This window comes from Ovis canadensis, chromosome 11, assembly GCF_042477335.2.
Source record: "Ovis canadensis isolate MfBH-ARS-UI-01 breed Bighorn chromosome 11, ARS-UI_OviCan_v2, whole genome shotgun sequence".
Taxonomy (NCBI): domain Eukaryota; kingdom Metazoa; phylum Chordata; class Mammalia; order Artiodactyla; family Bovidae; genus Ovis; species Ovis canadensis.
Window position 1 is genome coordinate 19,994,511 of NC_091255.1, and position 27,990 is coordinate 20,022,500.

Sequence of the window (27,990 nt, forward strand, 5' to 3'; positions counted from 1 at the left end):
ATTTTATTTATTTTATTTATATAATATATAAATAGCTATTCGGCATGCAAAGAGTTTAGTGATTTCCCAAATTTTGATTAGAGAGTTCCCACCAGCCCCACGGATGGGCTGGTGACATTCAATGCTGAAGAGCTGGGCTCGGGACCATGGGATCCACCTTCCCGGAAAAGCGTTATCCTTGCTCTGAGCTCACTGGCTGAATTTACTGGAAGAAAGGAATGCTTTCTCAACTCTCATTTTTATTTCTGTTGGGCTCCAGGTGCCAGAGGCAAGGGTTTTCTGGGAGCAGAACAGGCTCTGGAGGTGCTGAGCAGCGCGGTCTCCTGGGGACACCGCCAGGTCAAGTGCGCTTCCTAACGGCCAATTGTAGGCTGCAGACGGCGCCTGAGCAGAGAGTCTGGCGCATCAGAGTGAGGGTTGTATGCTGGGGACCAAGGTGGATGGGCTCTGTCCTTTATAAGAAAACCTGAATGATGCCAGAGATGTTATTGGTTGTGTTTTCACACTTCTTGGAAAAAAACAGGGTTTTAATACCTGTCAACTGGTGCTTAGCCCATGATTCTCTCTCTAAAAATGGTCCCTCAGACCTCAGAGCTCCAGGGATCAATTTCCGGGCCACTAACCGAGCAGTCAGCCCTCCTCTCCGAGCAGGCTTGGAGGCTTAGCTGAGCCCACCTCTCAGGTAGTCTCGCAGACTCTCCGGAAGCAGAAGGAGTGGGTCTCCTCCTCCCTGAACAAGATGCTCAGCGCCTTTCGCAAGAGCCAGGACTCTGCAAGATGGGCAGACAGCCCCACCTCCCCAGCCAGGAGAAACCTCCTCCCCCAACCCCCTACTCTTGACTTGCCCTGCCAGAGAGACTTCACCACCTGGCCCCTGAGTTAATCAAAAATTATAAAAACCTCTAAGTGACTCACATAAACACTCCACTCCCTTCCCACCCAAGGGCATGTCAAGAGATGTCAGGAAAGACTGGATCCAAATCCTGCAGCCAAAAATCTCTTCTTCGTTAAGTGTGTATTTTTTCTTTTTTCTTTTTCTTTTTGCTTTGTCGGGGCCTCAGTTGTATGTCAGAAGATAGGTGCTCTCCAAATACAGGCGCGCCGGTCGCGCACTGCACCCCACCCTGGAAATACCTTGCTGGGTTTCTTGGTGAGGGGGCAGGCCAACCCTCAGAGGTTAAGACTGGGTTAACACGGTCCAGGGGCTGCGGAGGGGACCTGGGAGTCATCCGTCAGTCCAGTTCTCCACGGTCCCCATGCCTGAATGGTACTGTAAGGAGGCTTCCCGGGACAAGGAGAAGCTCTGCGAGTAGAGGAACTCGTTGGCCGCATTCAGGTGTGGCGAGGGCGGCTTCCGCTCGCACACGGTGCCTGGGAGGCCGCGATCTCTGGGGAAGGAGGCGCTGGGGCCCCGCTCTCGGACCTGAGACTGGGAGAGTTGATTGTAGACGCTGAAGTGGGCGTTGCCCGGCGGCTGGGAGCCCTGGGCGGAGATGGTGGGCAGCCGGGGCATCATCGTGGTGGCGGTGAAGTGCGTGGGGAAGGACTGGTAAGGCACAGTCTCCATGGTCTGAACGCTGTAGCTCGTGTAGGGGGACACGGACGTCCACATGTTACAGCTTAGAGGGGGCGGGGGCAAGTCGTCCACCCCGGACACCCCCGCGATCTCGGGCCCCGACCCTGAGTACATGCAGGCCTCTCGTGGGGTCACCTCGCTGCAGTAGGAGGGGCTCAGCATCTGCTGGTCGTAGGGCGGGGGAGAACGGAAATAATGGTCCTCCCCCACCGCTGAGGGTGCTTCCAGATAAGATCGCTTACAAGGTAAGTCCAGGTGGCGGGCACTGTCTGCTGGAAGACAAAGAAACCTCAGGAAGAGCCAGGTCTGCCAGCCCAGGGCCCAGAACACCACTGCCCCACCACCACCACCCCGCTGGATGCCAGGACAGCCTATCCTTGTCATTGGTGGGAGTGGGGGTACCCCACACTGCGACCGCACTCCCAGACCATTTTAATCAGCGACAGCTTTTATAAGGTGGCAGTAGCCCAGAAGTGGTCAGATCATGGACTGCACTCAAAGGCCACTGGGGGACACCGCATCACTGGACACTGAGTGATGTGTTTAGCCAGGCGGCATATGCCTTTGATCCCTTGCCGCCCTGACTCTTGGGGACGGTAAGAGGCTTTAATGTGCACTGGCATTCTTAGGCCAGGCCCACCCTGGCCAAGGAAAGTGCAAGCGACTGCCAGCCCACACCAGGCCCAGAGGCTACAATCTGTCTGAATTAGCCAGAAAATTAAAGCCACAGTGCTTCTGCCTCCATCCTCCGCTCCCAGGAAGGCCTCAGCAAGCCAAAGCTACTCACAGGCACGTTCCTGTTGCTTTCATAAGAGGAAGTAAACCTTATGTATGTTCAAAGACGTCCCATCAGATTGTCATTACGCAGATTCCAACATAACAGGGTTTACACAATTAAGAAATGGAGCTGTTAGTAAGTAAAAGGTGACTTGCACTTCTAAGGCGAAGCTAATATACTCTGTTAGGGGGAAAGATGACATTAAGTGCCCCAGACCATGGATGTGTATCTTTCAACATCCTCAAGCACGAAGGCTTGATTCTGGACGAGCTCATCCACCCCTGGGACCCAAGGATAACCCAGGCCTGAGCACTTGGGCAGCAGCCCACTCTACAAATTTAAGAACACTTGTCCAGTTACTTGTCTTGGCCTCCGTCCTTCTATCTTCCCTAGGGATTCTCAACAGGAAATCGGCCATAGACAATAGGTAAATAAATGTGTATGGCTGTGTTCCAAGATTTTATTTATAGATACCAAAATTTGAATTTCATAGAATGTTCATATATCACGAAAGAGTCTTCTTTTGATTTTTTTTTCAACTATTTAGAAATGTAAAAACCATTTCGTATGACTCACAGATTGAACAAAAATGGACTGCAGGCCAGATTTGGTCCAAAGGCCACAGTTTGCCGGCCCTTGTCTTAGGTCTCTAATTCTAGTAGGACTGGCGCAGTGGCTACTCAGGGGTCTTCCAGGGTGGTCCCTAGGAGCTGGGCTGAGAGAACATTCTGTGCAGCAAGAAAGTCCCCAAACCTATTCCCAGGAGAATTTCAGTGGCCCTGTGAAGACTTCTGACATGGTAATACTAATCATTTGCATTTTATAGAAGACAAACTTGAATCCTCGTACCAGGGCACAGATGTTCTGGTTGGCTCGAACTCCTCTTCCTCACAAAGAAGCCAGCACGGACAGGTCCGTGGCCTGTCTTCCTGACCCCCAGTCAACATCCCCCAGCAGCCCCCATCCACTCTCAAGAAGCCTCTGGAGATCTGATGGGATAGGGTGGGGAATCTGTGCTCGGCCAGGACTCCCAGGGTCAGGGTGGAGGTCGCTTCTACAAATGACAAACTCCGGACTGGGACGCTTCCGCCTCCCCCATGCCCAGAGGCAGCGCCTGGCTCAGTCTGCGCCCTCTGCACACCCCGAGGAGGTGCTCAAAGCAGCGGCTGCCAAGGGACACCTGGAACTGGGGACTGCTTGCGGCAGACCCTCCGATCCTGTCTTCTGCTCCCCCACCCGCTGTGTGCTCACTTCTGCCCTCATCACTCTCTCCCCGATGCCTGTAACAGCCTCTGTCCACGTCACCCCCTCCTCGTCACCCCGTCCCACACGACTGTCGCAGCAGGCTCCACATGCCTGTCCTCGATGCCAGTCTGACTCTGTCCCTCTTCTGCCTAAAATCCTTGTCTAGGGGACACCCCAGCCACAAGCTGTCTACGTGCAAAGCAAGAAGCACTGAGCCTGACCATGGTCCCCAACGCTGTAGGCTCGCTCTCCCAGGCCACAGCAACCTGTGTGTGTGTGTGTGTGTGTGTGTGTGTGTGTGGGTGTGGGTGTGTATAACAGAGAGTGTGTATGCGCACACACACGCATGCACGGCTGCATGCTCACGTGTGCAGTGGGGAGTGTTTGTGGGGAGGGCATCACCCCCATCCCGACCCTCCGGGGCATCCAGACCAGGAGTGAGCTACCTCGTCTTTTCAGGCAGTGGTAGAAGAGGCTGGAGTCCCTCTGGGCTGGGAAGGTGTTGAGGGGAAGGTCCTGGGGCTCGGCCGCGGCAAACTGCATGTGAGCCCCGTTCTCGTACTGGTAGTGCTGGAGCGCCTGGTGAGCCCCGTGCAGGGGGCTGACGTCAGGCTTGGACGACAGCTGGGTGGAGACAAGCCTCTGCCTCACGATGCTTTTGGAGATCACGGGGTATTCTTTGCTGGAGGCGAGGGAAAGACAGTCAGCCGGAGACAGGAAGGGAGGGGAGATACTCTGAGGGTTCTCGCATTCACATGCTTGAACCCCGTCCACCCGCCCTAGGCCCCCTGGCCAGGGTGGACCCCACCTCTGCAGCCGGGCCACACGCAGGTCACTGTCGTCACTGCCCCGAAATCCCTTGGCGAAAGGGTTGTTCTCAATTTTCAGCTGTGTGATCTGTCAGGAGAGGAGACACAGAGGAGTCATGGGGGGAGAGGCCTGGGCCGGCCCTGCCCACCCCCAACCACAGGCAGATTCAGAACCCCAGGCAGCATCTGGGGAAGTGGCATCTTGCAGGAGCCTCCCCGGCCTTGAAGTGCTCACTGCAGCCCTTACCCGTTCTCCTAGCGGCAGACCCCCATTCTATGTCCTGCGCTCCTGAATTCAGCCCCTCGCCACTCTCTCCTGGGGCCTGTAACCGCTTCCCACCCACATCACCCCATCCCGCACAACTGCCACGTCAGGTTCTGCCTGCCTGTCCTAAACGCCAGTTGACACACTGACACAAGAGGGACAGTCTTGTCCCTCTTCTGCCTAAAATCTTTCCCCCACATCCGACCAGTCCCAACACAGGTCTAGAAGCCTTCAGGGAAGGGCAGCTTGGGCGCAGGCAGGGAGGAAATAGGCTAGCCCGTTAGGGGATCAGAAGACAGTCTGGGGTAGTCGGGCCGGGGCGGGATGTGGGCCAGGATATGCCAGGCGCGTGCTGGGGAAGGGCTTCCGAATGGCTCAGTCATCTGCTCCCCCACCACTGGCAGTGCCCAAGGGCTCCTCTCCCACCCTCTTCCCCTACTCTCTGCAGGCCCGGAATCCCACCAGGGAGAAGACTGCAGAACAAAAGGGCCCCACAGTGAAGCCACAAGGCAAGCTCCATGCTCCCGGTGTTCCTGGTTGCCACCTCTGTCCGTCCCGGGCATGGACCATAGACAGCTGTGCTGGGGATCAGGAGCCTCGTCTCCTTCCCCTGCACGTCTTCCATTCTCACGGCTCTGTAGGACTGAGTGGGTTCCTGAAGCGACTGCCCTGCCCGTCTTGCACCGGGGCTTCACTGCCTGCCTCTCTGGTGGCCCAGAAATGTGTCCGCGCTGGGGGCGGTGGGGGGCTGTACCTTGTGATTCTGGTAGGAGGTCACAGAAATGAAGGAAGTCTCTGGGAACACGTGGGTGCAGAAGGCCGTGTTTTTGGAGCCAAAAGCATTGTTCTCGTCGGCCTTCACGATGTGCAGCCGTGGCTGGTACTTGTGCATGGAGTTGAGGATGATCTGGAAGAGAAGGGTATTGAGTCAGTGCCAGGGCCTTCAGCCTTGTCCAGCCGGCCCGGGGCTGGATTTCCTTCTCCTGAACACCCAAGTCTCCAGGGTTTGACCACAGGGGGCTGAGCCCAGAAGGGTCCAAAAACCTCCCTTGCAGGGTGAAGAACCAGGCCTCTGGGCCCCAAACTCAACCTCAGGGGCACCCGTTGGCCTGTCTGCTTCAGCACCAATGCCTGGTCCCAGGGCCTACCAGGTGACAGCCCCTTTGCTGTAGTAATGGGGGACGGAACCGTTTAAAGGCCCCCAATGACTCGACACAGTGTTAGTAGGCGGAACTGAGTTGCAGGCAAAAGTCCAGGTGCCACTGACTGATGTGTGATCTCAGGCAAGGCCCTGGGTTTCTCTGAGCCCCGGCCTTCAGCCCTGTGGGCTGGCTCTTCCCCGGCTCACCCCTCCCCACATATGTGGGACCTGCCCTATGGTGGGTGCTCGGCCCTCCTCTCAGGACTGTCAGCAGCGAAAGCCCAGGGTCTGCAGGACGGGGGAGGGGGAGGCCGAGGAAGATGAACTCTGATCCGTCCGGTCTGGGCAGGCGCCCATCCCTTCATCCGCAGAGGGCTTGCAGAGCCGAGGCTGGGAACACCCTGATGCACCCAGCCTTCAGACCAGCCCTAGGCAGGCCACAGCCTGGGCGGGCGGGGGTTGTGGGGGAGAGCCATCGTGGGCTGAAGTTCACAGTACCAAGGCCGGAAGAAGACTGGAGGCCCCGGGCACCCCCCAGCCCTTTGGGTGCCTGGGGAGAAAGGCCGAGTGCCCGGGACACTCAGCCCGGAGCCCTGAGACCAGCACACGGTAGTTGCGGCCCCAAAGCCTCTTCCTTCGGCCATGCCCCACGGTAGCGGCAGCATCATATGCCATTAAAATGTATTTTTTATCGTTGACATTTGCCAGACACCCTCCCCACTGGAGGTAGGACAGGCATTTGGGGCATTTTATCAGCACCGCGCTGGTTTTTGTTAACCCTTCAGCTCCCTTCCTGGCTGGACGAGGCTGGTCCCTGGCGGAGCTCCTTTCTCTCCACCAGGAAGTGCCCCCCTCTTGGGCTGGCTCCCCCACTCCCCACCACCCGCCAGGTTCCCAGGGACCTGGCCTGGGCTGAAGCTTAGTGGGAGATTTAACCCCTGAGTGACAGAGTGCCAAGCGAGGGTTCAGAGCCAGGTTTCCTCTGGCGGGGCTCGGCCTCCTCACCCCCTGGGAAGGAAGGCGGCTCAAGGAGAAGCTCAGCTGAAGGAGTGGGTGGTCTGGCACCCAGGCTGCAGGCTCTGCCCTGCCCTGGCCTCCAGGTCTCGCTGGGCGGCTCCAGCAAGAATTCTTCCACCTTCTGCACCGGCCCCTCCCCTGCTCCACTCTCAGTGGAGAGTGACAAACCTCCAGAGCCTCCTGGGACAAACACAAGCCCCCCGAGCCCCAGATCCCATCTGCAGCTGGGGAACCCACTGGCCAACGTGGGGTCTGCCAGGTGAAACACTCAGAATGAGGCTGAAGCCAGGGAGGCCTCCTTGGACTGTCCATTCCAGGAGCCCAGGGAGGGGCACTGGGGAGAGCGGCTAGGGACACACTGCCCAGTCAGTCCCCAGAGGTTCCTCTGTCACCCTGCGTGGTGCCAAGGTCTCAGAAGACCCACAGCTGAGTGCCTGGGAGGTGACCTTGGGGCCGGATTCCTGCCTCCGCACCTCCGCACCTGTAGCTCTCTCTGCTGTCTTGATCTTTCTGCCCCCATTCTCCCTCATCTTCTAGGCCCAACGCTTCCAGGAAATTGTCGCAGATTACCTGAGGCCTGCTCTAAACTCCCAATTCTGAAGCTTCCTTTCCCCAGTACGGTCTACTGAGCTATGGTGCTGCTTCCAGGGGCCTCCCGTTCCTTCTTGTCCCTCCAGTTAAATTATAACTCCTCAAGAGAAAGGGCTGTATCTTCTACTCCTTTTGCACCTCCAGGCTCCTCCTTTACTCCAAAGCAGGAACAAGTGAGTGCAAGACCAGGTCAGGGGAAGAGGAAATCCAGGGCCGTAACCACCAGCTCTCTGTCCCCTCCTCCCTCATCTTTCTCTGCCCACAGGATAAACTCTAAGGCATGTTTCAGGCAGAAGCACTGAATGAACACGTGCACAGACAGTCCTTCTGTGATCACTTACATGCTCCAGCCCCCCTGGGTGTGGGGTGGGGGTGAGGGGGGCCCAAGGGGAGAACACGGACAGGAGGCAGACAGAGCCCAGAGCAGGCGCTGTAGTCCCAAGCAGTGAGGCTGTGCCATCCCTAAGGACCGCTTGGGACAGACCACAGCCACCCTGCGCCTCTGCCACCTAAGCAGTCAGAGCTCTGGGCATCGTCAGGCCCCCTGGCCACTCACTGTCCCCCACCTCCGAGTCTGGTCAGTGACCAAGCCCTGTGATTCCACCTGTAAAACAAAGATCAGGTCACTCCCTTGCTTAGAACCTTCTGGGTCATCCAGGAAGACTGCACCTTGCTTGAAGGCAAGGCCCTTTGTATTTCTCCCTCTTCCTCCCATTTTCCCACCACCACCACCAAAACCACCATTCCTGCCATATTTAAGGCTCAGTACTTGGCTTCTGGGCTTCCCTGATGGTTCAGAAAGTAAAGAACCTGCCGGCAATGCAGGAGACCTGGGTTCGATCCCTGGGTTGGGAAGATCCCTTGGAGAAGGGAATGGCCACCCACTCTAGTATTCTTGCCTGGAGAATCCCATGACAGAGGAGCGTGGGGTTGCAAAGAGCTGGACACGACTGAGAGACGAGCACCTCACTTCACTTCACATGCCACTTCACTTCTATTCCTAATGCCACCTTTGATGGTTCCCTCTTGCCCTTGGGATAAAGGCCAAACTCCTTAGCCCATGCATCAGCCATGGTCCTTAATGACAAGGGTGGAGAGACCGCCAAACACACCTTCTAGGAGAGTGAACCAGACAGGCAGGCAGAGAAATCTGGGGGAGAGAGCCACTGCCAGACTCGGAAAGGAAGGTGGGCGCCCCGAGGGGAGCCCAACTCCAGCCACAGGGAAGTCAAGGGGGGCCCAGAAGTGTCTGCAGATCTCTGCCCATGAGCTGCCAGTCCTGGGCAAGCACTCGGCCTCCAGTCATCGCAGTCCCCATCTGTACAGTGAGGCTTTCGACTACCTGGTCCCAAACACCCTTCCTGACTCTGCCAGTCTGGAACCTGGGCAGGTGTGTGGAAGAAAGTTCCAGCCACTGAACTAATCCAGACTCAAGCTGGAGCATTGGCCCTGACCGCCTGGGAGAACGGGAAACCAGCTCGGTGACTCACACCTGGCTTTCCTCGGAAGTTCCTCGGGCGCCACACTAAACTATTTTGCCAGAGCCTCACATTTATATTTCTTGCAGAGGACATGGGGCCAAATGGGCCAGCCACGTCAACAAACCCCACTACACGGCTGGTCCCGTCATCATCGCTGTTCTACAGAAATGGGATTCATTATGTTCTGGCTACAATTCAGAAGCCTGTTCTATTTTAACAATTGTGATAGCGCCAAACAGCCATCTCCTCGAGAGATCGCCATGGCGTGCTTGGCTTAACGAGGCCCAGATTCATCTGCGCTGGAATCACAGAACATTAGGGCATGGAAGGGCAGGACATAGCGATCACTCTAGTGCCACCTCCTCATCGTACAGATGAGGAACAGGAGGTGAGTAGTGGGAACGAGACGTGCCCAAGGACACACAGCTGGTGGGAGACTGGATCCGGAGAAGACTCCAGATGGCCCTGGAGAGAGCATGAACTGCTCTCAACCACAGGCTCGGTCATTAATGATAAGGTTTCAACTAAACATGGCGGGAGACGAGGATCCACCAGGCCCCGTCGCCCCTCGCACGCGCAAGGTATCTGGATGCTAGGCACACAAGTGGGGCTAACGTCTGCCTGTCAAATATTAAAACCAGATTGCTTCCTGCCTCACATTTGTACTTTCTGAGATGACCTTCTCCATCATCCTTCTCACCCTCTCCCACCCCACAAAGAGGTTTGGGACAGAGACAGGATCTGCAGCTCAGAAAAGTTTTAAAAAGAAGAAGGAAACACTGAGACCACAAAGGCCCAAAGATTGGCTCAGAGAAGACCCAAACCAGGACTGAGTTGGACGGCCCATCAGCCGACTCAAGAGGCCTGGGCCGGGCAGGCCTGAGTCCTCACGCCCAGGGGAGCGGGCGTGGTGCCTTCTCTGCCAGCCAGTGTGGACAGAGCACAGCCTCTGTGCCAGGCCCTGTGCTGAAGACTGTCTACACAGCACACAGTTAAGCTTTACAACATCCTTGTAAAGTAGTAATTGTTGTTGATGTTCATTTGTTAAGTTATGTCCCATGGACTGTGGCCCACCAACTGGAGTGGGCTGCCGTTTCCTTCTCCCAGGGGATCTTCCCCACCCAGGGATCGAACTTGCACCTCCCAAATTAACAGGCAGATTCTTTGCCACTGAGCCACCAAGGAAGCCCCAAAGTATTAACAGGTGTTAGTATTCGCCCCACTGTAACAGACAAGGAGCTGAGGCTCAAGAGGGTGCCGGTATCTGCCCAGCCTCAGACGGTGATGGGGGCAGAGCCAGCATCAGCACTGATCTCTGAGCCTCAGCTCATACCTGCACCTGTACCTGGCCGGGGAGGGTGGGCCGGTCTAGAGCTGGGTGGGGAGTCTGTGTCCCAAAGCACCCAGCAAGGCTTGGCACATCATCAGGGCTCAGCAAATGTGGGAGGAAAATAAAGAGATCGGTAGTTCTGGGTGCCCCCGGCATATGCTTTGCAGGAACATCAGCTCCCAGCAGAAGAAGTGCCTTCGCTAAGTAAACCCCGCTTCGGCAGGTTACTGAGAGAAGTAACACTCACTCCTACTCACTGCCACTCACACTGTCCGGCAGCAGGACACGATGGTGGTAAAAAAAAAAAAACAAAAAAAAAAACTCCTGGTTTACCTTCTAGCGGGAAACCCACACGGTAATCCAAAATCAAGCAAAGATCAGTGGTGAGAAAAAGTGGCAGACGAGAGACTGCATTGATGATAGTAACAAACGCGATGACAGGAAATGTGAAGGGCCTTGAGAAGAAAACCCTTGAGTACACTTTTGAAAGACAAAAGGCAGACTCCAGTGAAGAGAAAGGCACCATGATCAATGCCCCCCCGGGGAAATTTATAACTTAAAGTGATTCTAACAAAAATACAAGTAAGTTTTTTTCTCAACACTACAAGCTTATTCTAAAGCTCATTAAAAAAAAAAAAAAGACAAGACCAGCCAAGAAAACTCTGAAAAAAGAAGAGCAATGGGGGAGGACCGAGTCTGCCAGACACTAAAACCTATTATGATGTCTCAACGGTTAAAACACTGGCGTAGGAACAGACACAGATTCAGGAGGGGATTTACTGTACAGAACCAGAGAGTGTCCTAAACCAGAGAGGGGAGAGGGCTAGTCAGTTATTGGTGTTGGGACCACTGGATAGCTCTCTAGAAATAAAAAAAGTTGGATTCACACTTGGTATCTAATGCCAGAATAAATTGAAAAAGGGCCAATGGTTTAAATGTAATAATAAATCCATAAAATACTGTAAGAAAACACAAGAAAAATCCCTTATAAGTAAGGAATGGATAGGGGCTTTTCAATTACTCAAAATCCAGAACCCATAGAGAAAAGACCAACACAGTCCATCAAAAACGTCTGTGTAGGATTACCACTCTAGGCAAGACCAATAAGACCAGTGACAAACTGGGAAAACATATAAGCAACTCAATTTCACAGATGGGAGCTAAATCTTTCTAGCTTATAAAAGCTTCTAGAATGGATAGGTGACTTTTAAAAAAGTAATCTAAGAATGAGAAAAGGATAAGGGCAGGAGTTCACAAGAGAGGAGATCTCACAAAAGTAAGATGCTTATGCTCACTCATAATAAAGGAAATAGAAACTGAAGCTAAAACTGCTATCTGTGTTTCAGCCATGAGCCTGGAAAAGATCCAAAAATTCCTCTCCCACCATGTTCGTGAGGCCACAGCGATGGTGGGAAGACACGTCACTGTGACACCAATGCAGGACAGGGTGACAAATTGCAAATCCATATATCCCTCAAACAGGCACTTTATCACAAAGAATACTTGGCAGAGGTATAAAGCGACATACGTACAAGCTTAATCGAAAGAGCAAAGATAGGGAAGCCTCTAATTCCTTCCATAAGGACTGGCTACACGATTAACGGAACAATCATTGGATGAAACTCTACGCAGCTGTGTAAAAGGAATGACGCAGCTCTACGTGGATGAAATGATCTCCGAGACACTGAGTTTACAAAGCAAGGTGCAAAGTGTTTACAACATGGTACCTTCTGTGTCAAAAAGAAGGGATCTGAGACGGTATTCTGCCTGCATATGCAAAAAGAAACACAGAAAAGAAATTAGTAACACTGGTTCCTTGTGGCCACAGCTGGAAGAAACTAGGTGGATGGGAAACCAGTGAAGGGAGATGTCTCACTGCAGACCTTTTTCGCTTGTTCACTGATTCATTTTTCAATCATATGAATGTATTTCCTATTTAAAAACAAATTTGACAAACAAGTATAAAATGATAACTGTGGCAAGCACTCAAATTGAAAAGTGTGTGGTGCACGGAGAGCATATAATGGGGACCCCGAACTGTCTCCCTGAAGCCGCGGCATTTGAGCTTGGATCCCAAGGCTCAGGAGTAACTGACTAGGCTAAGAGGCCCGTGGCTGGTGGAGCAAGCACACTGAGGGGACGGTGCCTGTGCCATTCTGTGGCCCGGGGAGCCCACATCCGCAGTCTGGGGCTAACTCAGCCTCTGCAAGGCTCAGACTGACTATGTGAGCAATCATAAGCTAACCTCAGCAACACGGGAGTCGAGAGACACAGGAGGTGGTGAAGATGGCCATCTCCCTGCACACACACACACACACACACACACACACACACCACGAAGCCATCCCCTCCCTGTCTCCAGATTAGGAGAAAAGCAAGACATAGGAGGTGGTGAAGATGGCCATCTCCCTGCACACACACACACACCACGCAGCCATCCCCTCCCTGCCACACACACACACACACACACACATACCTACCACGCAGCCATCCCCTCCCTGCCTTCAGATAAGGAGAAAAGCAAGACACAGGAGGTGGTAAAGATGGCCATCTCCCTGCACACACACACACACACACACACACACCACACAGTCATCCCCTCCCTGCCTCCAGATTAGGAGAAAAGCAAGACACAGGAGGTGGTAAAGATGGCCATCTCCCTACACACACACACACACCCCCACCACGCAGCCATCCCCTCCCTGCTACATACACACACACACCATGCAGCCATCCCCTCCCTGCCACATACACACACACACACACACATACCCACCACAGAGCCATCCCTCTCTGCCTCCAGATTAGGAGAAAAGCAAGACCCAGGTGCCAGCTATCTCCATGTCCCACTGCAGGACGCAGGCCCCAGCCTAGCAAGGCTCTCCTCAACTGCCCGGAGCAGCTTCTCTTCCCATCCCGTGGTCACCTGGCACAGGACCCTGCTGGGGACAGGGGGCAGTGAGCAGGAGGGGAGGTTGGCAGGTGTCCTCTTAGCCAGCAGAGCCACAGCTGTGAAGCTGACTTGGAGCAGCTGGGTCCCAGGCTCCCGACCGTTTCTGCCCCTGCTGCCTGCTTATGCCCAGAACCTAAAGGTCACACCCTGACTCTACCCCTCAAGAACAGAGGGCTTTCCTGGACTCACAGCAAAAACCCGCAGGAGTTTTCTAATCAGAAGCCAATTCTATCTTTTCTGAACACGTGGCCTGAGGGGCTCCTGGAACCTGGACCCTTCTCCTGGGTGGCTGGGTGGCACGTGGGAGACAGCTGCTGATGTCTCTGAAATCCTGAGTGGGGAGTCCACCGTCCACCTGGCTGGAGAAAGTTCCCTGAGGTGTGGAAGCTTTTAGGAAACATGGCAAAGTGTGGACACCTTTGGCTGTGTGGGAGGACTTGTCAGGGGCAGGTTCACAATACAAATGGGTTTTTCCCAGGTTTCTGCACCGAGAAGCCAGGAAGGGCGACTTGGAGAGCTCACTGCTCCAGTTGGCACAGACCAAGGGGCGGAAAGCCAAGGCTCAAATGGGCCACTTTGCCTTGATATGCCTAGGAAGTTAGCTCATCCTCCACAGCCCTTCCCTGCAGGGTCAGAGGCTGCGCGCTCTCCAGTGATGCTCTAGATTGCTGAAGATCTGACAGCTGGAGCCCTGGGTACCAAAAGATGGGGGCAGAAGCCAAAGGAGCACAGGCCTAGGCCTCAGAAGGCCGGGGTCCATCTGTGCTCTGTTACTCCCGGCTCCTGAGACAAGCACTTTGTCTCCGTGAGCCCCGCCACCCCCACAGAGGGTGCAGTAACCAACAGACTGCACTTGTTGGGAAAACGTGGGGATGGGGAGAAGGAAGATACTCTACACCCCAACCCTCCGGGGAGGAAGCTGAGTTAGTACAGGGAATAGCCCCCCAGCCGAGGAGAGGAGGGCCCCAGGCTGGTGTGGCGAGTGTAGCCAGGGGCACGCCCGACATCACAAGCCCAACAAGCCAGCCCCACTGGGTGCTCAAGACCACTGCAAACCCTTTCGGGACCCCAGAGGAGCCACCAAAGCAGCAAGCCAGGGTGAGAAACCTGCTGCTGGGCGACGAAAACCGGGTCACACCCTCCTGCTTCCAAAACAGCCCCACTTTTCAACCACCTGACTCCCTCCCCTGGCCCTCTCTGCAGGGGTCCAGGGAGGTGGAAGGGTCCTCAGAGACACTCCTGCAGCTGGGAACCACGAGAGCGACCTGTGTGGCTAAAATTCTCACCAGAGCTTTGATCCCTGGGTATTTCTGGTCACTCACCCAAGGATCCAGCTCCCGCCCAGCTCTGTCCACCCCAATGGTCGGTCCCTGGGGTGTGTGTGTATGTGTGTGTGTGTGTGTGTGTGCAGTTGTGGGAAGAGATGTGGCTCCCACCGTGGAGGCCCTCACTAATCTTTCAAGGTTGATCCCAAAGCTTGGCCAAGCAGAGGAGGCCAGAGAGGAGCTGACCACGAGCAGTCTTGGCCAGAATGGCAGTCTCTCTGGCCCTCGGTCATGAAAGACCCTGTGATCTGAGAGGTGGGGGCTTGGCTGACCCTTCCCCTTGGAGGGCGGCCTGTTGTCGCCCCTGTGGAAGGCTGCAGGGGCACATGTCCCGGGGCCCACCTGGGTGTCTCTGTCACACACCCAACAGCATCCCCCTGTGTGGGAAAACCCCATGCTGCTTGCCAAACAGACAAGTCAGGAGTTGATCATATTAACTAAGCATTCTCCTAATTGTTGGTTTATCGATCACCGATGACTTGGAAGAGAACTGAGCAGACTCTGAGAAAATTACAACCAAGAGCTGCTTGCCAATTACACACCCATCAACCAGAAAGGACGCATCGCTGGCATTCTCCATAAGGAGCTATGATTCACAGAGTGCTGATTTGCACACAGCTCCCCAGAAACAGAACTGAGGTGTAAAAGAGGCACGTGCCTGCACGCCCCCCACCCTTGCTTTCCCCAACCACCCCCCCACACAGATGTTATGAGCGTTCAGCCGGGGCAACCACATCCAGGAGCCAACAGCACCCACTCCATCAACACCCCACCCTGTGTCTCCAGGGTAACCATGTGTAACCTAGAGGGGCGAGGCTTGCTCCCTGGCAGATAATACTGGGTCCCCAGGCTTCTGTTTGCCACGCGTATGAGCTAAAAATTTCCACATAAAGAGCTTTTTGTGGGCCTGCCAGGGCCAGACTGGGGAAAGAATGAGCTTCAGCAGCCTGGACGGGGCGTCAGCAGCAGCATCCCTAGGGTTTCAGAGTTGCTCTTGTGAGAGCCAGGCCCCAGGCAAGGCCAGGAAGGGGCTGACACAGGAGCCAGTGCAAGGCCTGCCTTTCCAGGGCGGGCGGCTGCGGGGCCAGGCGGACGCCAGGGATGAGGCTTCTGAGCTCATGGGTGACTCTTTCTCAAGACAGTCTCCTGGTCTTAGGCCCCAGCAAGGCCAGATCTGGGGAAACTGAAGCTGAGATTTGTGAGATGGGGGTCCATCCATGTCGTTGTCGTCATCAAGTGTTACTTGCTCAGTCGTGTGTCCAACTCTTTGCAACCCCATGGGCTGTAGCCCACCAGGCTACTCTGTGGGATTCTCCAGGCAAGAATCCTGGACTGGGTGGCTAACCCCTTCTCCAGGGGATCTTCCTGACCCAGGGATTGAACCCACATCTCCCACACTGCAGGCAGATTCGTTACAACGGTAAAGGGAAACCATCATAGTCGACATTCACTCAGAGCCTCTTGGGCGCCACATGCCTTCTGCATAATCTCATTTAATTTTCACCTGGGCATCCCCATGTTCTGACAAGGAAACTAAGGTGCAGAAAGGCTAAGAAACTTGCCCCAAGTTACCCAGCCAGTAAGTGCCAGGGGAAGGATGCTTACTGTGGAACTCAGACCCTGTGCTCTGGCCCATAAACCCGCCTGGGACTGGGTCCTGAGAATGGATTCTCCAGATGAGCACCTCTAAGCGCCCCACCTCCCTGCCTCAGCACCCACACTCGAGGCCAGGCAGCCCCCTGCTTACATGCCCGAAGGGGTCCAAGTGGTTGTTTGTCAGCTTCAGCTTCTGGAAGGAGACCAGCTGCCGCATCCAGTGGGCCCCCGTGGCAGGAGAATCCGGGTGCACGTACAGCCGTCCAGGCATGGCCGGCTCAGCCTTCCCTGCCACCATCCTGCCAATAGAGTGTGGGGAAGCCGCGGTCGGTGAATGCCCTGCGGTCTTGGGGAGCCCAGATTTCCTGTCTCCCATCCCACAAGAGCAAATCTCCAGAGGCCTGAGAACCACATCACTGCTGGAGCTTACTGCACCGTCCATTTAGGGCTTTGGGGGTAAAAGGGCAGGGGGGGTGGCGCAGAGGAGAGGGTGCTGGGAGGGATAGCTGTCCTGAACCTCCCGTATCTCACTGCAGTAGAGAAAGAGGGAAACTGTAGAGAAATGGCATGGTTTATTTGAAGGAGTGGGGCTAATCACAAGTGTGTCATGGGGAGATTTAGGCACTTCCATGTCTGGGTTGTATTTACACTTTTTACATGTTAGAAATAACATTATTTGGAGGTAGCTTCTCAGGCGACAGAAACGATTTTCAGATTGCTTGTCCCCAAAACAATGGTGAGAAGTGAACTGGTAGCTGTCCACTCAGGGAGAATCTGCCTTGAGTGCTAAACCAGCCCAGAGAGAGAACAGAACCGAGCTCCTGGCAGGACCCGGCCACCGAACCTGGCCTCCTGGGCTCAGGTTCTGCGACCTGACTACCCCACACAGCCACGCTCACGTGCTGGGCTGTGGAGTCATTCATCCCTCCCACTCTCTCCTCAGGAGCTGTCCTAGGCTCCGGGGGGCAGACGGCGAACATGAACAGGATGGCCCAGGAAAAACTGCCTTCATTTACTGGGTCCCAGTTTGGGTTCGGCCTTTAACCTGCCTGCTCTCCCTGGATGGTGGACATGCAGCTTAAGAGGGAGGGTCCTGGGGTGGGTGGGGGTGGGAGGAACTGGGAGATTGGGGGTGACACCTATACCCTACTGATGCTATACGTAACACTGATAATGAATGAGAACATACTGTGTGGCCCAGGGAACTCTACTGTGCTCTGGAGACCTGAATGGGAAGGAAGTCCAAAGGGAGGGGATGGATGTGTATGTCTGGCTGGCTCAGTTTCCTCCACAGTGGAAACTAACACAACATTGTAAAGCAGCTGCACTCCAATAAAAATTACTTAAAAAAAAAAAACACAAGAAATAAAAAAAAAGCAGGAGCAAGCGGGTGGAGAGACAGAAGAGAGAGTCACAGCCCAGGATCTAAGCGCGGACTGTCAAGGCCCCCAAGGAAAATTTCTGCTGTACCCCCAACCTCCAGCACAGCCCTGTCAGAGCCTAGACCCACCCAGCGCTGGGGCTCACACGTCACCCCACAGCCCAGTCACCCACCCTTGGGTGTCCACAGCCATGGGGAGAGCGCAGACCCTTGAGATCCATCAGACACCCAAACACTGTGGCTCGTTTTCACTCCAGCCCCCACCCCATCTGCAGCAGGTGTGCAGACGACCCTGTGGCTTCGGCAAGCCCGGTGCCTGAGCTGCGGATCTGGCCAGTCAGTGGGACTAACTGGTAAGTCCCCAGACCACACGGCAGGCAGGGGACGGGTGTGCATGAGTGGGAAGGCGGGTGACGTGAGGGTCCCGAGTTCTTACCATTTGTTGTCACAGAACTTGTAGCGGTGGTCATCCGCTGGGACGATGTCGATCAGCAGGATGTACTTGGTCTTGGGGTTCATGCCCGTGACCTTTACCTTGTAGCTGGGGAACATCCTCCTGGGGGAAGCCGAGGGGTGAGGCAGGGGCGGGGACAGAGCACCGGAGGGACGGCACAGCGCAGGCGAGATCTCGGCACCAGTTGGAGCTTCCTGACCTCGTGTAAATCACTTCCCTCTCTGGCCAGCCCCTCCCACCTCCCCTACAAGGAAAGGGCTGCACAAGCCACTCCTCTGAGCCCCTGCAGTTGTCAGCCTGTGGCTGTGAGCAGCTGAAGCACAGAGGCCCTGCTCAGGACTTTAGCACCAGCCAGGCTGCCTTTATCTCCCTCCTGTCTGTCATCCATACACAACAGAAGTTCCAGAGGGTCACTCCAGGGGACCAGAGCAGAAGACCTGGGAATCCCTGGCAGCTTCCTCTATGGTCCATGAGATGCCACCTCTGGGCCATGTCTCTATGGAAACAAACCCCCAGCCTCAAACCAACTTGCAGGAGAGTGCTGCGGGGTCTCTGGATGTGTGTGGAGAAGAGGTGTTTATCCCTGTGAATGCCTTGTCTGGGCCTGTGCACGCTAACTGGGTCTCAGGGAAGGTCAGTCCAGGAACCTTGAGGAGAAGAGCATGGATTTCTAGATGGTGGTCCACAGCCTGGCCCCACCACTGACAAACCACGATGCCTCAGGCAACTGGCTTGGATGTTTTTACACCTTGGTTTCCCTATCTCTGGTGAAAGAAAGTGAAAGTGTTCATCGCTCAGTCGTGTCTGACTCATTGTGACCCTATGGCTTATAGCCCACCAGGCTCCTTCATCCATGGAGTTCTCCAGGCAAGAATACTGGAGTGGGTTGCCATTTCCTTCTCCACTCCAAAGGGGGGACGTTATCAATACACCCATCTCACAGGTTGCTGGGTGGATTGAACGAATCCACTTTTGGCTCTTACCACTGACCCTGACTGCTCTCCTTCCTCTGCAGGAGGTATGACCGACCTCCATGAAAAAAGACTCATCAAAAAGAAAGTCTTCCAGTTCCTGCAGCCCATGCTGAAACTGCCCAGGACCCCGAGGCTCAGGGGACATTTTGGAGAGGGATACTACCTGGGACCACTCAGCGCACCCACACCTACAACATGTACACATACCTGTGGGCTATCCCCCCGGTCACCAGGTCCCTGACCCTGGACTTCCCCAGAGGGGAACTTCCTCACGGTCCTCATCAGACCCTCGCACCGCTTCCTAGCTGACCTTTTACAAAGATGCCTCCGAGAGAGGCAGGATCAAATCCAGCAGGACAAACCAAGACAACTGGGACCCAGATCCCCAGAGCCAATAGAGTGCCCACGCAGTCCACTCTGGGAAAGCCAACAGGGGACCTCTGGCTCTCACGAAGCCAAGAGACAGCACAGGGACCCTCGAGAGTAGCTGTCCTAAGCGCCTCACAAACAGATGACCTGAGTCTCCCATTGCGTCAACATGGAACCAGCTTACCTCGACAGGGCAGGGCTTCCAGAAGGGATCAAGGCCTGCCCCCAACCCCACAGACCCTACAGCAAGCCCAGGACCCTGAGGCGGAGCGTGCCCTGGCCTCTGCACCCTCCCTGGTTGAAGGACAAGCCCTTGAAAGCCTTGCCAGGGGCCCGGGGTGCAGGAGCGGCGTGACCCTGTGTGCGCCCGAGCGCATGCGTTTGCGGACCCAGAGGAGTGCGCATGCGCGCATGTGTGCGTGCCTGGAGGGAGGAGGGAAGTTCTCGCTGCAAGTCTAGGGACTTATAAACTGTGTGGAAGAATTTGTCTCAGATGTCAACTGAAAGCATTTTTGAATGTCCACCCCACCCCCTCTCCAGGAATGGGAGGAGCGAGAGGACCCAACCCTGCCTCCTGCTTACCAGCCCCTTGCCCAACCCTGGGGGCGCAGCTGGAGCCTGCACCGCCTCGTTCCTGTCCCAGCCTCGCCTTGTGAGCCTGAGACTGGAGGGGAGGGAGGGAGGTGGCACTTGCCTCAGCTCCCCCCATCCTTAGGGGAAGGCCAAGAATCCCGTCCCCTGCAGGCTACCATTTTGCAACGGCTACAGAAACAGCCACAGAATGACTTGGGGCTCTCCCGGAGTCAGGACCCTGTACTTGGCCTGTTTCTCCTGCAATCACTCCAGGTGGCAACAGCAGAGGACAGACCCGGCTCCCCCCCACACCCCCACACCCCGGGCCGGTGACCACAAAGGGGGCAGATAAGACAGCTGGCTGCCACTGCCGCAGTCTTTATAATCTAGGTTGGTGGCGGGGGGCAGCAGGGTACTAGATCCTATTTTTCCCCCTTCTACTCCCTACCACATTTTAAAAAAGATTTTCTTGATGTCTTTATTGAATTTGTTACAATATTGTTTCTGTTTCATGTTGTGGTTTTTTGGCCCCAAGGCATGTGGGATCCCAGCTCCTCAACTAGGGATCAAACCCATACCCTCCCCATCGGAAGGTGAAGTCTTCACGGCTGGACCGCCAGGGAAGTCCCTCCCTACTGCAGTTCATCTCAGCAGCTCAGGAGGCCAGGCTGACACGACTGGTACTTTTTAGGAGGCAGGCGAGGAGCTTGTGCTCAGCCGCTCAAGGCCTGGGGCTGCTGTCCTGTGATTTGGCCTCTCTTGGAAGCTGGGTGTGGACCAGGTTCCCAGCTGATAACAGCCTTCAAGAGGTTCTGAGGGAGTTGGGGCAGGGCAGGAAGTTGTCTCCTAGCCTCTGCCTCCCTTTCCCCGCCTCTGAGGGCAGGAGTCCTCAGAAGGGAGGATGAGGTAGGTGGTCTCAGGGTGGATTCAAAGGTCCTTTGCTCCAGGATGAGCAGGCCCAGGCTCAGTGAGCACCCCTGACTTCGTGGAAACAGGTATCTTCATCTCTCTGAGGATCCAGTGTGGTGGCTGTTTCTGGACCATGGAGGACGCAGGCACTGGGGACCCTGGGCCCCCTCATCTCCCCACCTAAGGGGCTCCAGAAGGATAAAGGCCCTCTGTGCGCGAAAGGCGAAGGAAGAAGGTGAGGCATGCCAGCCCGCCAGCCTCCTGCCCCAGCTGATGGCATCTGCCCTTTGGTTCCAGAGGGGCTGAGCTTGGAGCCCAGAGGCCTGGCGTTGGAGTGTGCCCCAGGAGGGCAGGACGCAGGCCACAGGGGCCAGGAAGGCCTGGGAGCCGCGACTTGCCCTGGGCTTGCCCTGCACTCTACAGGTCCTCTCTGTTGCAACAGATGAAACCACAGATGAAACCGTCTGAACTGCTTCTGTGATTTAGGATAGAAAAAAAGATACCCGAAAACCAACCCCTTTGGGGGGAAGCGAACCCCTCAGAGGGACAGGGAGGGGAGACGTGACTCTGCACAGCCCGTGTGGCACTCAGCCCTGGCACCCGGCTGGCAGGGAAGCCCTGTCTTACTTGTGCCCAGCACCCGTAGCCACCCAGAGGCGGGCTCCGTGAGCCTTCTGTCCTGCCCGCTCCCTGCGCCCCTCCGCACCCCTTGCACGTGCACCGCGGGCCTCCTCTCTGAGGCCAGGGGCCCCCTCTCCCGGCTCTGGGTCCCCGCCCCCTCAGGGCACTCTGGGGGACCTCGCGGAAACCGCTCCGCCAGGGGATAAACAAGCAGCCTGTCCTGCCAGGCCGGGAGAAGATGAAAGCCTGGGGGTTTCTCCTCTGATCATGAAACAGGCTCTGGAAGGGTGCGGGCCTGAAGCCTTATCTACCATACTAGGAAATGGTTTTAGAATGAACTGCTAAAACAAGCTTCCTTGGACGTTTCTTGGTGTTGGAGGCTTTCAGGGCGCGGGGCAAGGGTCTGGGGCATTTGGATTTTGGCAACAAACCAGTAAATACGAACGATGCTGAGAGAGGGGCCAACAAGCTTCATCTGGGCTCAGAGAGCTGTGGGGTGCCAGGGCCTGGGCCCAAGGAGGGGGCAAAATTCAAGGTGCTGACCTGTTCCCTCTCCACCAATCCTGCAAGGAGCTGGGGTAGCAGGGAAGAGAGGACCTGGGGGATTGGACAGACTCTCTCCAATCAGCGGGGACCCCAAACTCCAAGTCCACTGCAGTCCCAGCTGCTCAGGAATCCCAGGAGCAGCTATGTGCGCTTCCCTGAAAATGGAGTTGCAAAATCAAATCCAAGGGGTGAGAAGCCTGGAGAAGGCTTTTGAGGTGGGGAGAAGTGGTGACTGGGAGGGCAGACAGGGGATGCTGGGGGTCAGTAATGTTCTGCTTCTTTATCTGGGTGGTGGTAACACCGGTGTGTTCAGTTTGTAGAAGTCCATAGGGCTGTACAATTAAGACTTGTTCACTTTTCTGCAGGAATGTTCCACTTCAATAAAATTGACATTAAAAATTATATATGTGTGTATATATCATAAAGATGTGTACACACACACACAGAGGCCAGAGTTTGAAAGGAAAGGGCTTTAGGAAAAGGGTAGGGGGTCCACAGAAAACCCCATCTATTTTCTATCCCTAGTGTCTGAGGGTCTTAAAGAAGAATTCTGGGTGTTTTGGGAACAGGTTGGGGCCCAGCAACTAAGGCTGAGTTTGGGGGTGGGAGGTAGGGGGTGCCATTTAATACTGAGACCAAAGCTTTTGTAGCCAAATGATTTCTGAGAGCAATGGACAGAGCAGTGTAATTTATTTCCACTTAACACACACACACACACATTCACATACTCACACGCACATGCACAGAGTTTTCTACTTCTCTCAAAGCATTTTTCAGAAATATTTTCCCTAAGATGGGGGCAGGAAAGAGGGTGTGTGGAATGGATGCTGTTTTGGAAGACCAGTTGGTTCTCTGAGATTTTTTTTTTTTTTTTGAAGACACTTCCTTCTGATAGACTTTTGCTTTCAGAAAATACTTTAGAAAGAGATCAAAGCACTCTCTCCCCAGCCCACTTTCCCAGTGTCTTCAACCCTTACTTCTCTTATCACCCACGCCACTGGGCTCTGACGCTCTGTATACAGAGCGAGGGCAATTGGCTTTGAAGCCCCGGATTAAGCCGGGCCAAATCCTTGCCTCAGAATAACAAACAATACAGGTTCAACAGGAGTTCTCATCAGTAGTTCATTTTTCAAACACAAATTCACTGTCACTAACACAAGCAACATTGAACTCAACAGGCTATGAAGGCTGATAGTGGAGATTTATCTGGTGGCAAAACCATGACCTAGGAGCGGAGCAGTCAGACGGTTAGGAAATTTTCATATTGGGGAGGTTTTTATTTAAATTTTGTGGAGCTCACTTTTATCTGTGTTTGGGAGAAAAGGCAGTTTCTCACATGGATCAAGCTTGGCAGAGATGTGAGGTGGCAGAAAGGGCCCTGCTCTCTGCAGTTAAGGGCATAAACTCTCTGGGTGCAGCCTTCTGAGAGGCTTAGAGAACACTCTGGCCCCATTTGACACTCGACTTCAGGGCTTCCTGAGCATTCAGAAATCGGCTGTCTTGAACTGTGGCTGGCATGTTATTCACCCTCTCGCGTTGTCAGAGAACTTAAAGTCACTGTCCGATGAAGGAGACCCTGTTTCCCTTTGGCCGTCAGCTCTTCACGGGCTTAAGGCATAACTAAGGACTCACACTGGCTTGAGAACATTCGGGCTCCTTTTCTCCAGCCCCCCTCCTTCAGCCAGAGAGCAGTCGTGCCCCTAACCAGCCAGGGTCTCTAGGGCAGCACAAGAACTCCACCTTGAGCAGGCCCCCATAAACAAGCAATCAAGGGGATTTCTCAAAGTTGGGGTTTCGTTCGGGGGTGGGGCATCACTTCTTGGCTTGTGTAGAACCTGGTAACTGCCTAACCCTGCTGCTATGGGCAAGCGCCAAATGCCTCCCCTTCTCAGGGGTCGGGTTTATGTTCTCTTGGTTCTCCAGCTCAGGCAGTCTAGGACTCCATGACACAAGGTTCAGGAGAAACATCGAGAAACAGAAGTGTCCCAGGAAGGCCGATGGTACAGAGCACAAAGAAGAAAAGAGGGAGAGGCACCAGACAGGACACGGAGGAGCCAGGAGCCTGAGCAAAGCAAGCTGCCTTTCAAGGCTGCCCTGGGCGGGAGGCGGGGGGAGGAGGCGGACACAGGGGTCGGAGCGGTGAAAGTGGTCTCTGAAGTCAGTGGGCAGCTAGGCAGGGGGTTCTGTGAGAACCGTGCTGGCAGGGGATGAGGCTAGTGACTTTCCTAAGCACTAGGCTGGTGCAAGGAAAACTTTCTGCCAGAGAAATGAAAGACTGCGATGGATCCTTAATTGGCCAACATCATCACGGCCATTTAAAAATTATTATCATCATTCCCTGAGGTCCATCTCTAAGCCTCCATTAGGATCAGGCACAAATATCTGCCTGAAGCCAGTCACCTCTGGAAATGTGGGCTGTGTGTGTGTGTGTGTGTGTGTGTGTGTGTGTGTGTTGGGAGAGGGAGGGAGGAGGCCTCATGCAGGTGCAGGAAACCCCACTGAGGAGAATCACAAATGCCTTTTGTTTAAAAAGGCAGGGGCCAGGCATGCCCAAAGAGCATGCCGGCCATTCATTTTCAAGAGACAAGGTTATTTCTGCAGCCTAAAAATGGAAGTTCTGGATCTTTCTCTTCTTTCCTTCCCTACATCCCAGCAGTAACAAGAAATAACCACCTCTCCCATTCACACCTATAATCCACTTAGCAATTTACCAAGCACTGCTCACAATATCCCTGGTTTGAATCTCAGAGTAACTGAAAAAGAAAGAACGGCAGGTAGGTCTACAGTCGCCATCCTGTCTGAACAAATACCTCTGAGCCACAGGAAATTTGGGGACTACCGCAAGTGCACACAGCTAGGATAAGGCAGGGCTCATGACACCTGGCCCCCACTGTCCTCAGTGAGTGCTCCATGAGGCACTCCCCTCACCACATCCCCCAATATATCTTCCCTCCCATTCCCAAGTGCAGCAAACTCAAGCCCTGACATCTTGTTCCTTCCCTGATGGAAGCCCTGGCCATAGCACCTCCCTGACTTAGGCAAAAGGGCAGGGAAATACCCAGACCCCCATCCCCAACAAAACAAAAGAAAATCTGCAAGGCCTGTCAGTGGGCAGACTGGAAGGACCCAGCACCCCTACTCTGTGTACAGCAAACCACCAGCTTTTTATGTCCTTTGACGCATCATTCCCTAAGCAGCTCGGCGGAAGTTCTCTAAAAAGGAGAAGAAAAACGCTGAGTAAATGCCGGACATTTCTCTAATTGTGATGAACGGAATTCGCTAGCATTTACTGTGTGCTTACATGTGCCAGGAGCTGTGCTAGGGCTTTACAGGCAACTGTACAAAGACCTCTTATTTTACAGATGGAGATGAGGAGAGAGCAGAGACGCTGAAATACCTGGCCAGAGGGTTGCACAGATGGAAGGAGGTGAGCCGAACCGGAAGCCCCAAGTCGGACTCCCCATTCCTGGCGCCTGATGCTTCACCGTCTTATTCCTCAGAAAACTCAGCTAGGGGCCCACGGCCAGACAGAGGGACATTTTCACACCTAAACTGTACCCCGGAGACCGAAATCGAGTGTGAGTTGGTGGAGGAGGCAGAGGAGAGGGAAGGGACTCCGGAACTGAACTTTCTCCAGGTTCGGTCTGCAGCAAGCCCCCTTCACCTGATAACCACCCCCCTCGCGGTTCCAGCCGCACCCGGGCCGCGCCACCCCAGCGAATGTCTCCATCCTGCCCGGGTCCGCGGCTTCCTCCTCTCTCCCTCTCCTCCCGGGTCTCTCCCACAGACACCAGCGCATTTTAAAGATGTTTCCACTTTATAAATCACTCCTCTCTGGCAGCCACCCGAGGACTGCTCCCCGAACAACACACACACACATACACACACACCCGAAGGGTGCCTTCTCCTTGGCTGAAGGGGACCGGCAACGGCCGAGCGGCACCCGTGAGATGAGAGCCTTGGGGTTCACGCTCCCCACCACCCCACCCCACAAAATTTAGGGAAATAGGAAAACATGGTCCAGTCCCCTTCTTCCATCTGTGGAGGGGCATCTCGAGTCCCCAGTCAATGCAACCCTGAGCAGGTCCCCAAAAAGGAGGCGGACAATGCTGCACCCCCACCCCCACGCCCCCAGGGCCCAAAAGTTCTGGAGCCGGGACCTCCGGCGGCGCGACCCGAATTTGCATTTCATTTGCATAACACTGCCCCGCCCCTGCCTCCGGTCCCGCGGGTCCCGCCGCTGCCTGGGCCTTGCAGCTCCCTACCGGCTGCCCTCGGCCAGTTCAGAAGCTCCGGCAGACCAGGAGCTAAGGCCTGAATGGCGGAGGAGGCTGAGTTGTTGTCCTCTGGGCTGAAGATCTAGGGGGCTGCTAAGAGAGCCCCTGGGGATCCCCACTGCCCCCGTCTGTCACCCACCCCGAAGGAAAACCAGCGCTGACCTGCCGGCCTTGGTGATGATCATCTCGGTGCCAGCCTCGTGGAACTTCTTCCAGAGCTCCTTCTCGTGCAGGCCCACCTTGATGTTCTCGATGGTCTAGGGAGGGCAGGGAGGGACTCGTGTCGGCCTGGCCCCAGGGCTCAGAAAGGAGGACACAGGCCCAAGGGGCCAAGCAGGACACTGCCAGCCCCGCTAGGAGCCCAGGCTCCCGGAGTCCTGGCAGATTTCGTTTCACAAAATGGTTCTGTACCATTGGTGAGTTTTAAAAAATGTGAATGTAATCAGTGAGTCTCCCGTCTTCGGAGCTGCACCTACAGACGGGCCCACAGAGGACACGCACACCGATCTTGCCTGGGTCAACGACACACTCCTACACAAACATAAACACTCTACCCAACACGGCCACAGACTTGCGGGCAGACACACCGACCTGCCCCAGACCGACAGCGCCGCACTCGCAGGCGCGGCCTGCAGACCCGCACAGGCAGAGGGCGTGCACAGGGTCACGGTGACGTCCGTCCCCTCGGCCCCCGGAGCTGGACGGATTCCCGCAGCCACCGGACCAGGGGCCACTCTCCCCGCCTGGTCCCAAGGCTTTCGCCTCTCGTCCTCTCCAGGTCGAGGCGCCGGACCCTTTTCCCAGGCTCGCTGCACTGCGGGGTACCCCCTGTCGCCTGTCCCAGAGCAGCCTCGAGAGCGCAAAGTGGAGGAAGGACGAAAGGCAGAGAAGGCGCCCTGCCCGGGGGAGCGCGGCAGTCCTGCCCGCACTGAGGCGGGACCGGACCTCACCGGATCGACGCCGGACCTTCACGAGACGGCCGGCCGGGCCCTTACCTGTTCGGCGGCGGCGGCGGTGGCGACGGCGACGTCGGCGCCGGGGCCCGGGGGGCTGGCGAGCGCGGCTCCGCTGAGGCCTGGCGCAGACAGCTCCGGCTCCGGGGCGTTGGCAGCGTTGACGGCGCTGGCGGCGCTGGCCTCGCCGAGCGCGGCTCCCGGGGCCCGGAAGGCCTCCTCGCTCTCCGACAGGCCCTTATCCTGCAGCATCTCCTGTGGGCACAGCACACACGAGTCACATGCCCCGGTCCACACTTGCCTGGGACCCCGCAGCCCTCTGGAGCCTGGCCTTGAGGGGGCTTCGGCCCTGGCGCACGTGGACCCCGCCCCCTCCTGAGCTGGAGGAGGGAGAATACGCGGGGGCCAGGACCCTTTCCTCCTCCCTCCAGGTCTGGACCTGTGAGGGTTTGTGCGTGGTTCAAGGTCCTGCCTGCCCCTGGGTGTGGGGCTGTGCGAGGAGTAGGTCTGGGGGAAGGACCGCCCTCTCGGCATGGCCCCAGCTGCACCCCGAGTCCCTCCTCCTGCTGGGCTCTAGTGGAGCCTGAAGCCTGGTTCTTTTTCGGCTGATCCTCCATCACTGGGGTCCAGGCTCCCTCTTGGCCCAGGGCAGCTAGGACCCTTTCTGAGCTGGAGGAGAGGAGAGTCAGGCCAGGAGGGGAGGGCCCAGGTGCCGGGGGCTCCACACCAGCAGAGAGGGCCTCTCTGTTGAGTGGCCTCTCAGGCCCTGGCTCACTCCCCTTCCCTAACCCACTCCCTCAGACAGCAACCAGGTAGATGATTCCTG

At 55.6% G+C, this 27,990-nt stretch overlaps 1 protein-coding gene across 7 annotated transcripts in view; it reads right to left on the reverse strand.

Moving 5' to 3' along the window:
- Positions 1-996: 996 nt before the first annotated feature.
- The window catches only part of TBX4 (T-box transcription factor 4), a 31,613-nt gene continuing 4,619 nt past the window's right edge, over positions 997-27,990 (reverse strand). For 2 of the 7 annotated variants that reach the window (XM_069542621.1, XM_069542617.1), the window contains exons 2-9: positions 27,207-27,419; positions 26,374-26,468; positions 17,925-18,044; positions 16,259-16,406; positions 5,428-5,580; positions 4,408-4,496; positions 4,046-4,281; positions 1,004-1,845 (exon numbers count right to left, since the gene is read on the reverse strand). In XM_069542621.1, the coding sequence (XP_069398722.1) occupies positions 1,226-1,845; positions 4,046-4,281; positions 4,408-4,496; positions 5,428-5,580; positions 16,259-16,406; positions 17,925-18,044; positions 26,374-26,468; positions 27,207-27,416 (1,671 nt within the window). In that variant the 5' untranslated portion in view covers positions 27,417-27,419 and the 3' untranslated portion in view covers positions 1,004-1,225. Of the gene's footprint in view, positions 1,849-4,045; positions 4,282-4,407; positions 4,497-5,427; positions 5,581-16,258; positions 16,407-17,924; positions 18,045-26,373; positions 26,469-27,206; positions 27,744-27,990 lie in introns of those variants that run through there. The other 5 variants (XM_069542619.1, XM_069542618.1, XM_069542620.1 and 2 more) reach the window with 4 other exon arrangements.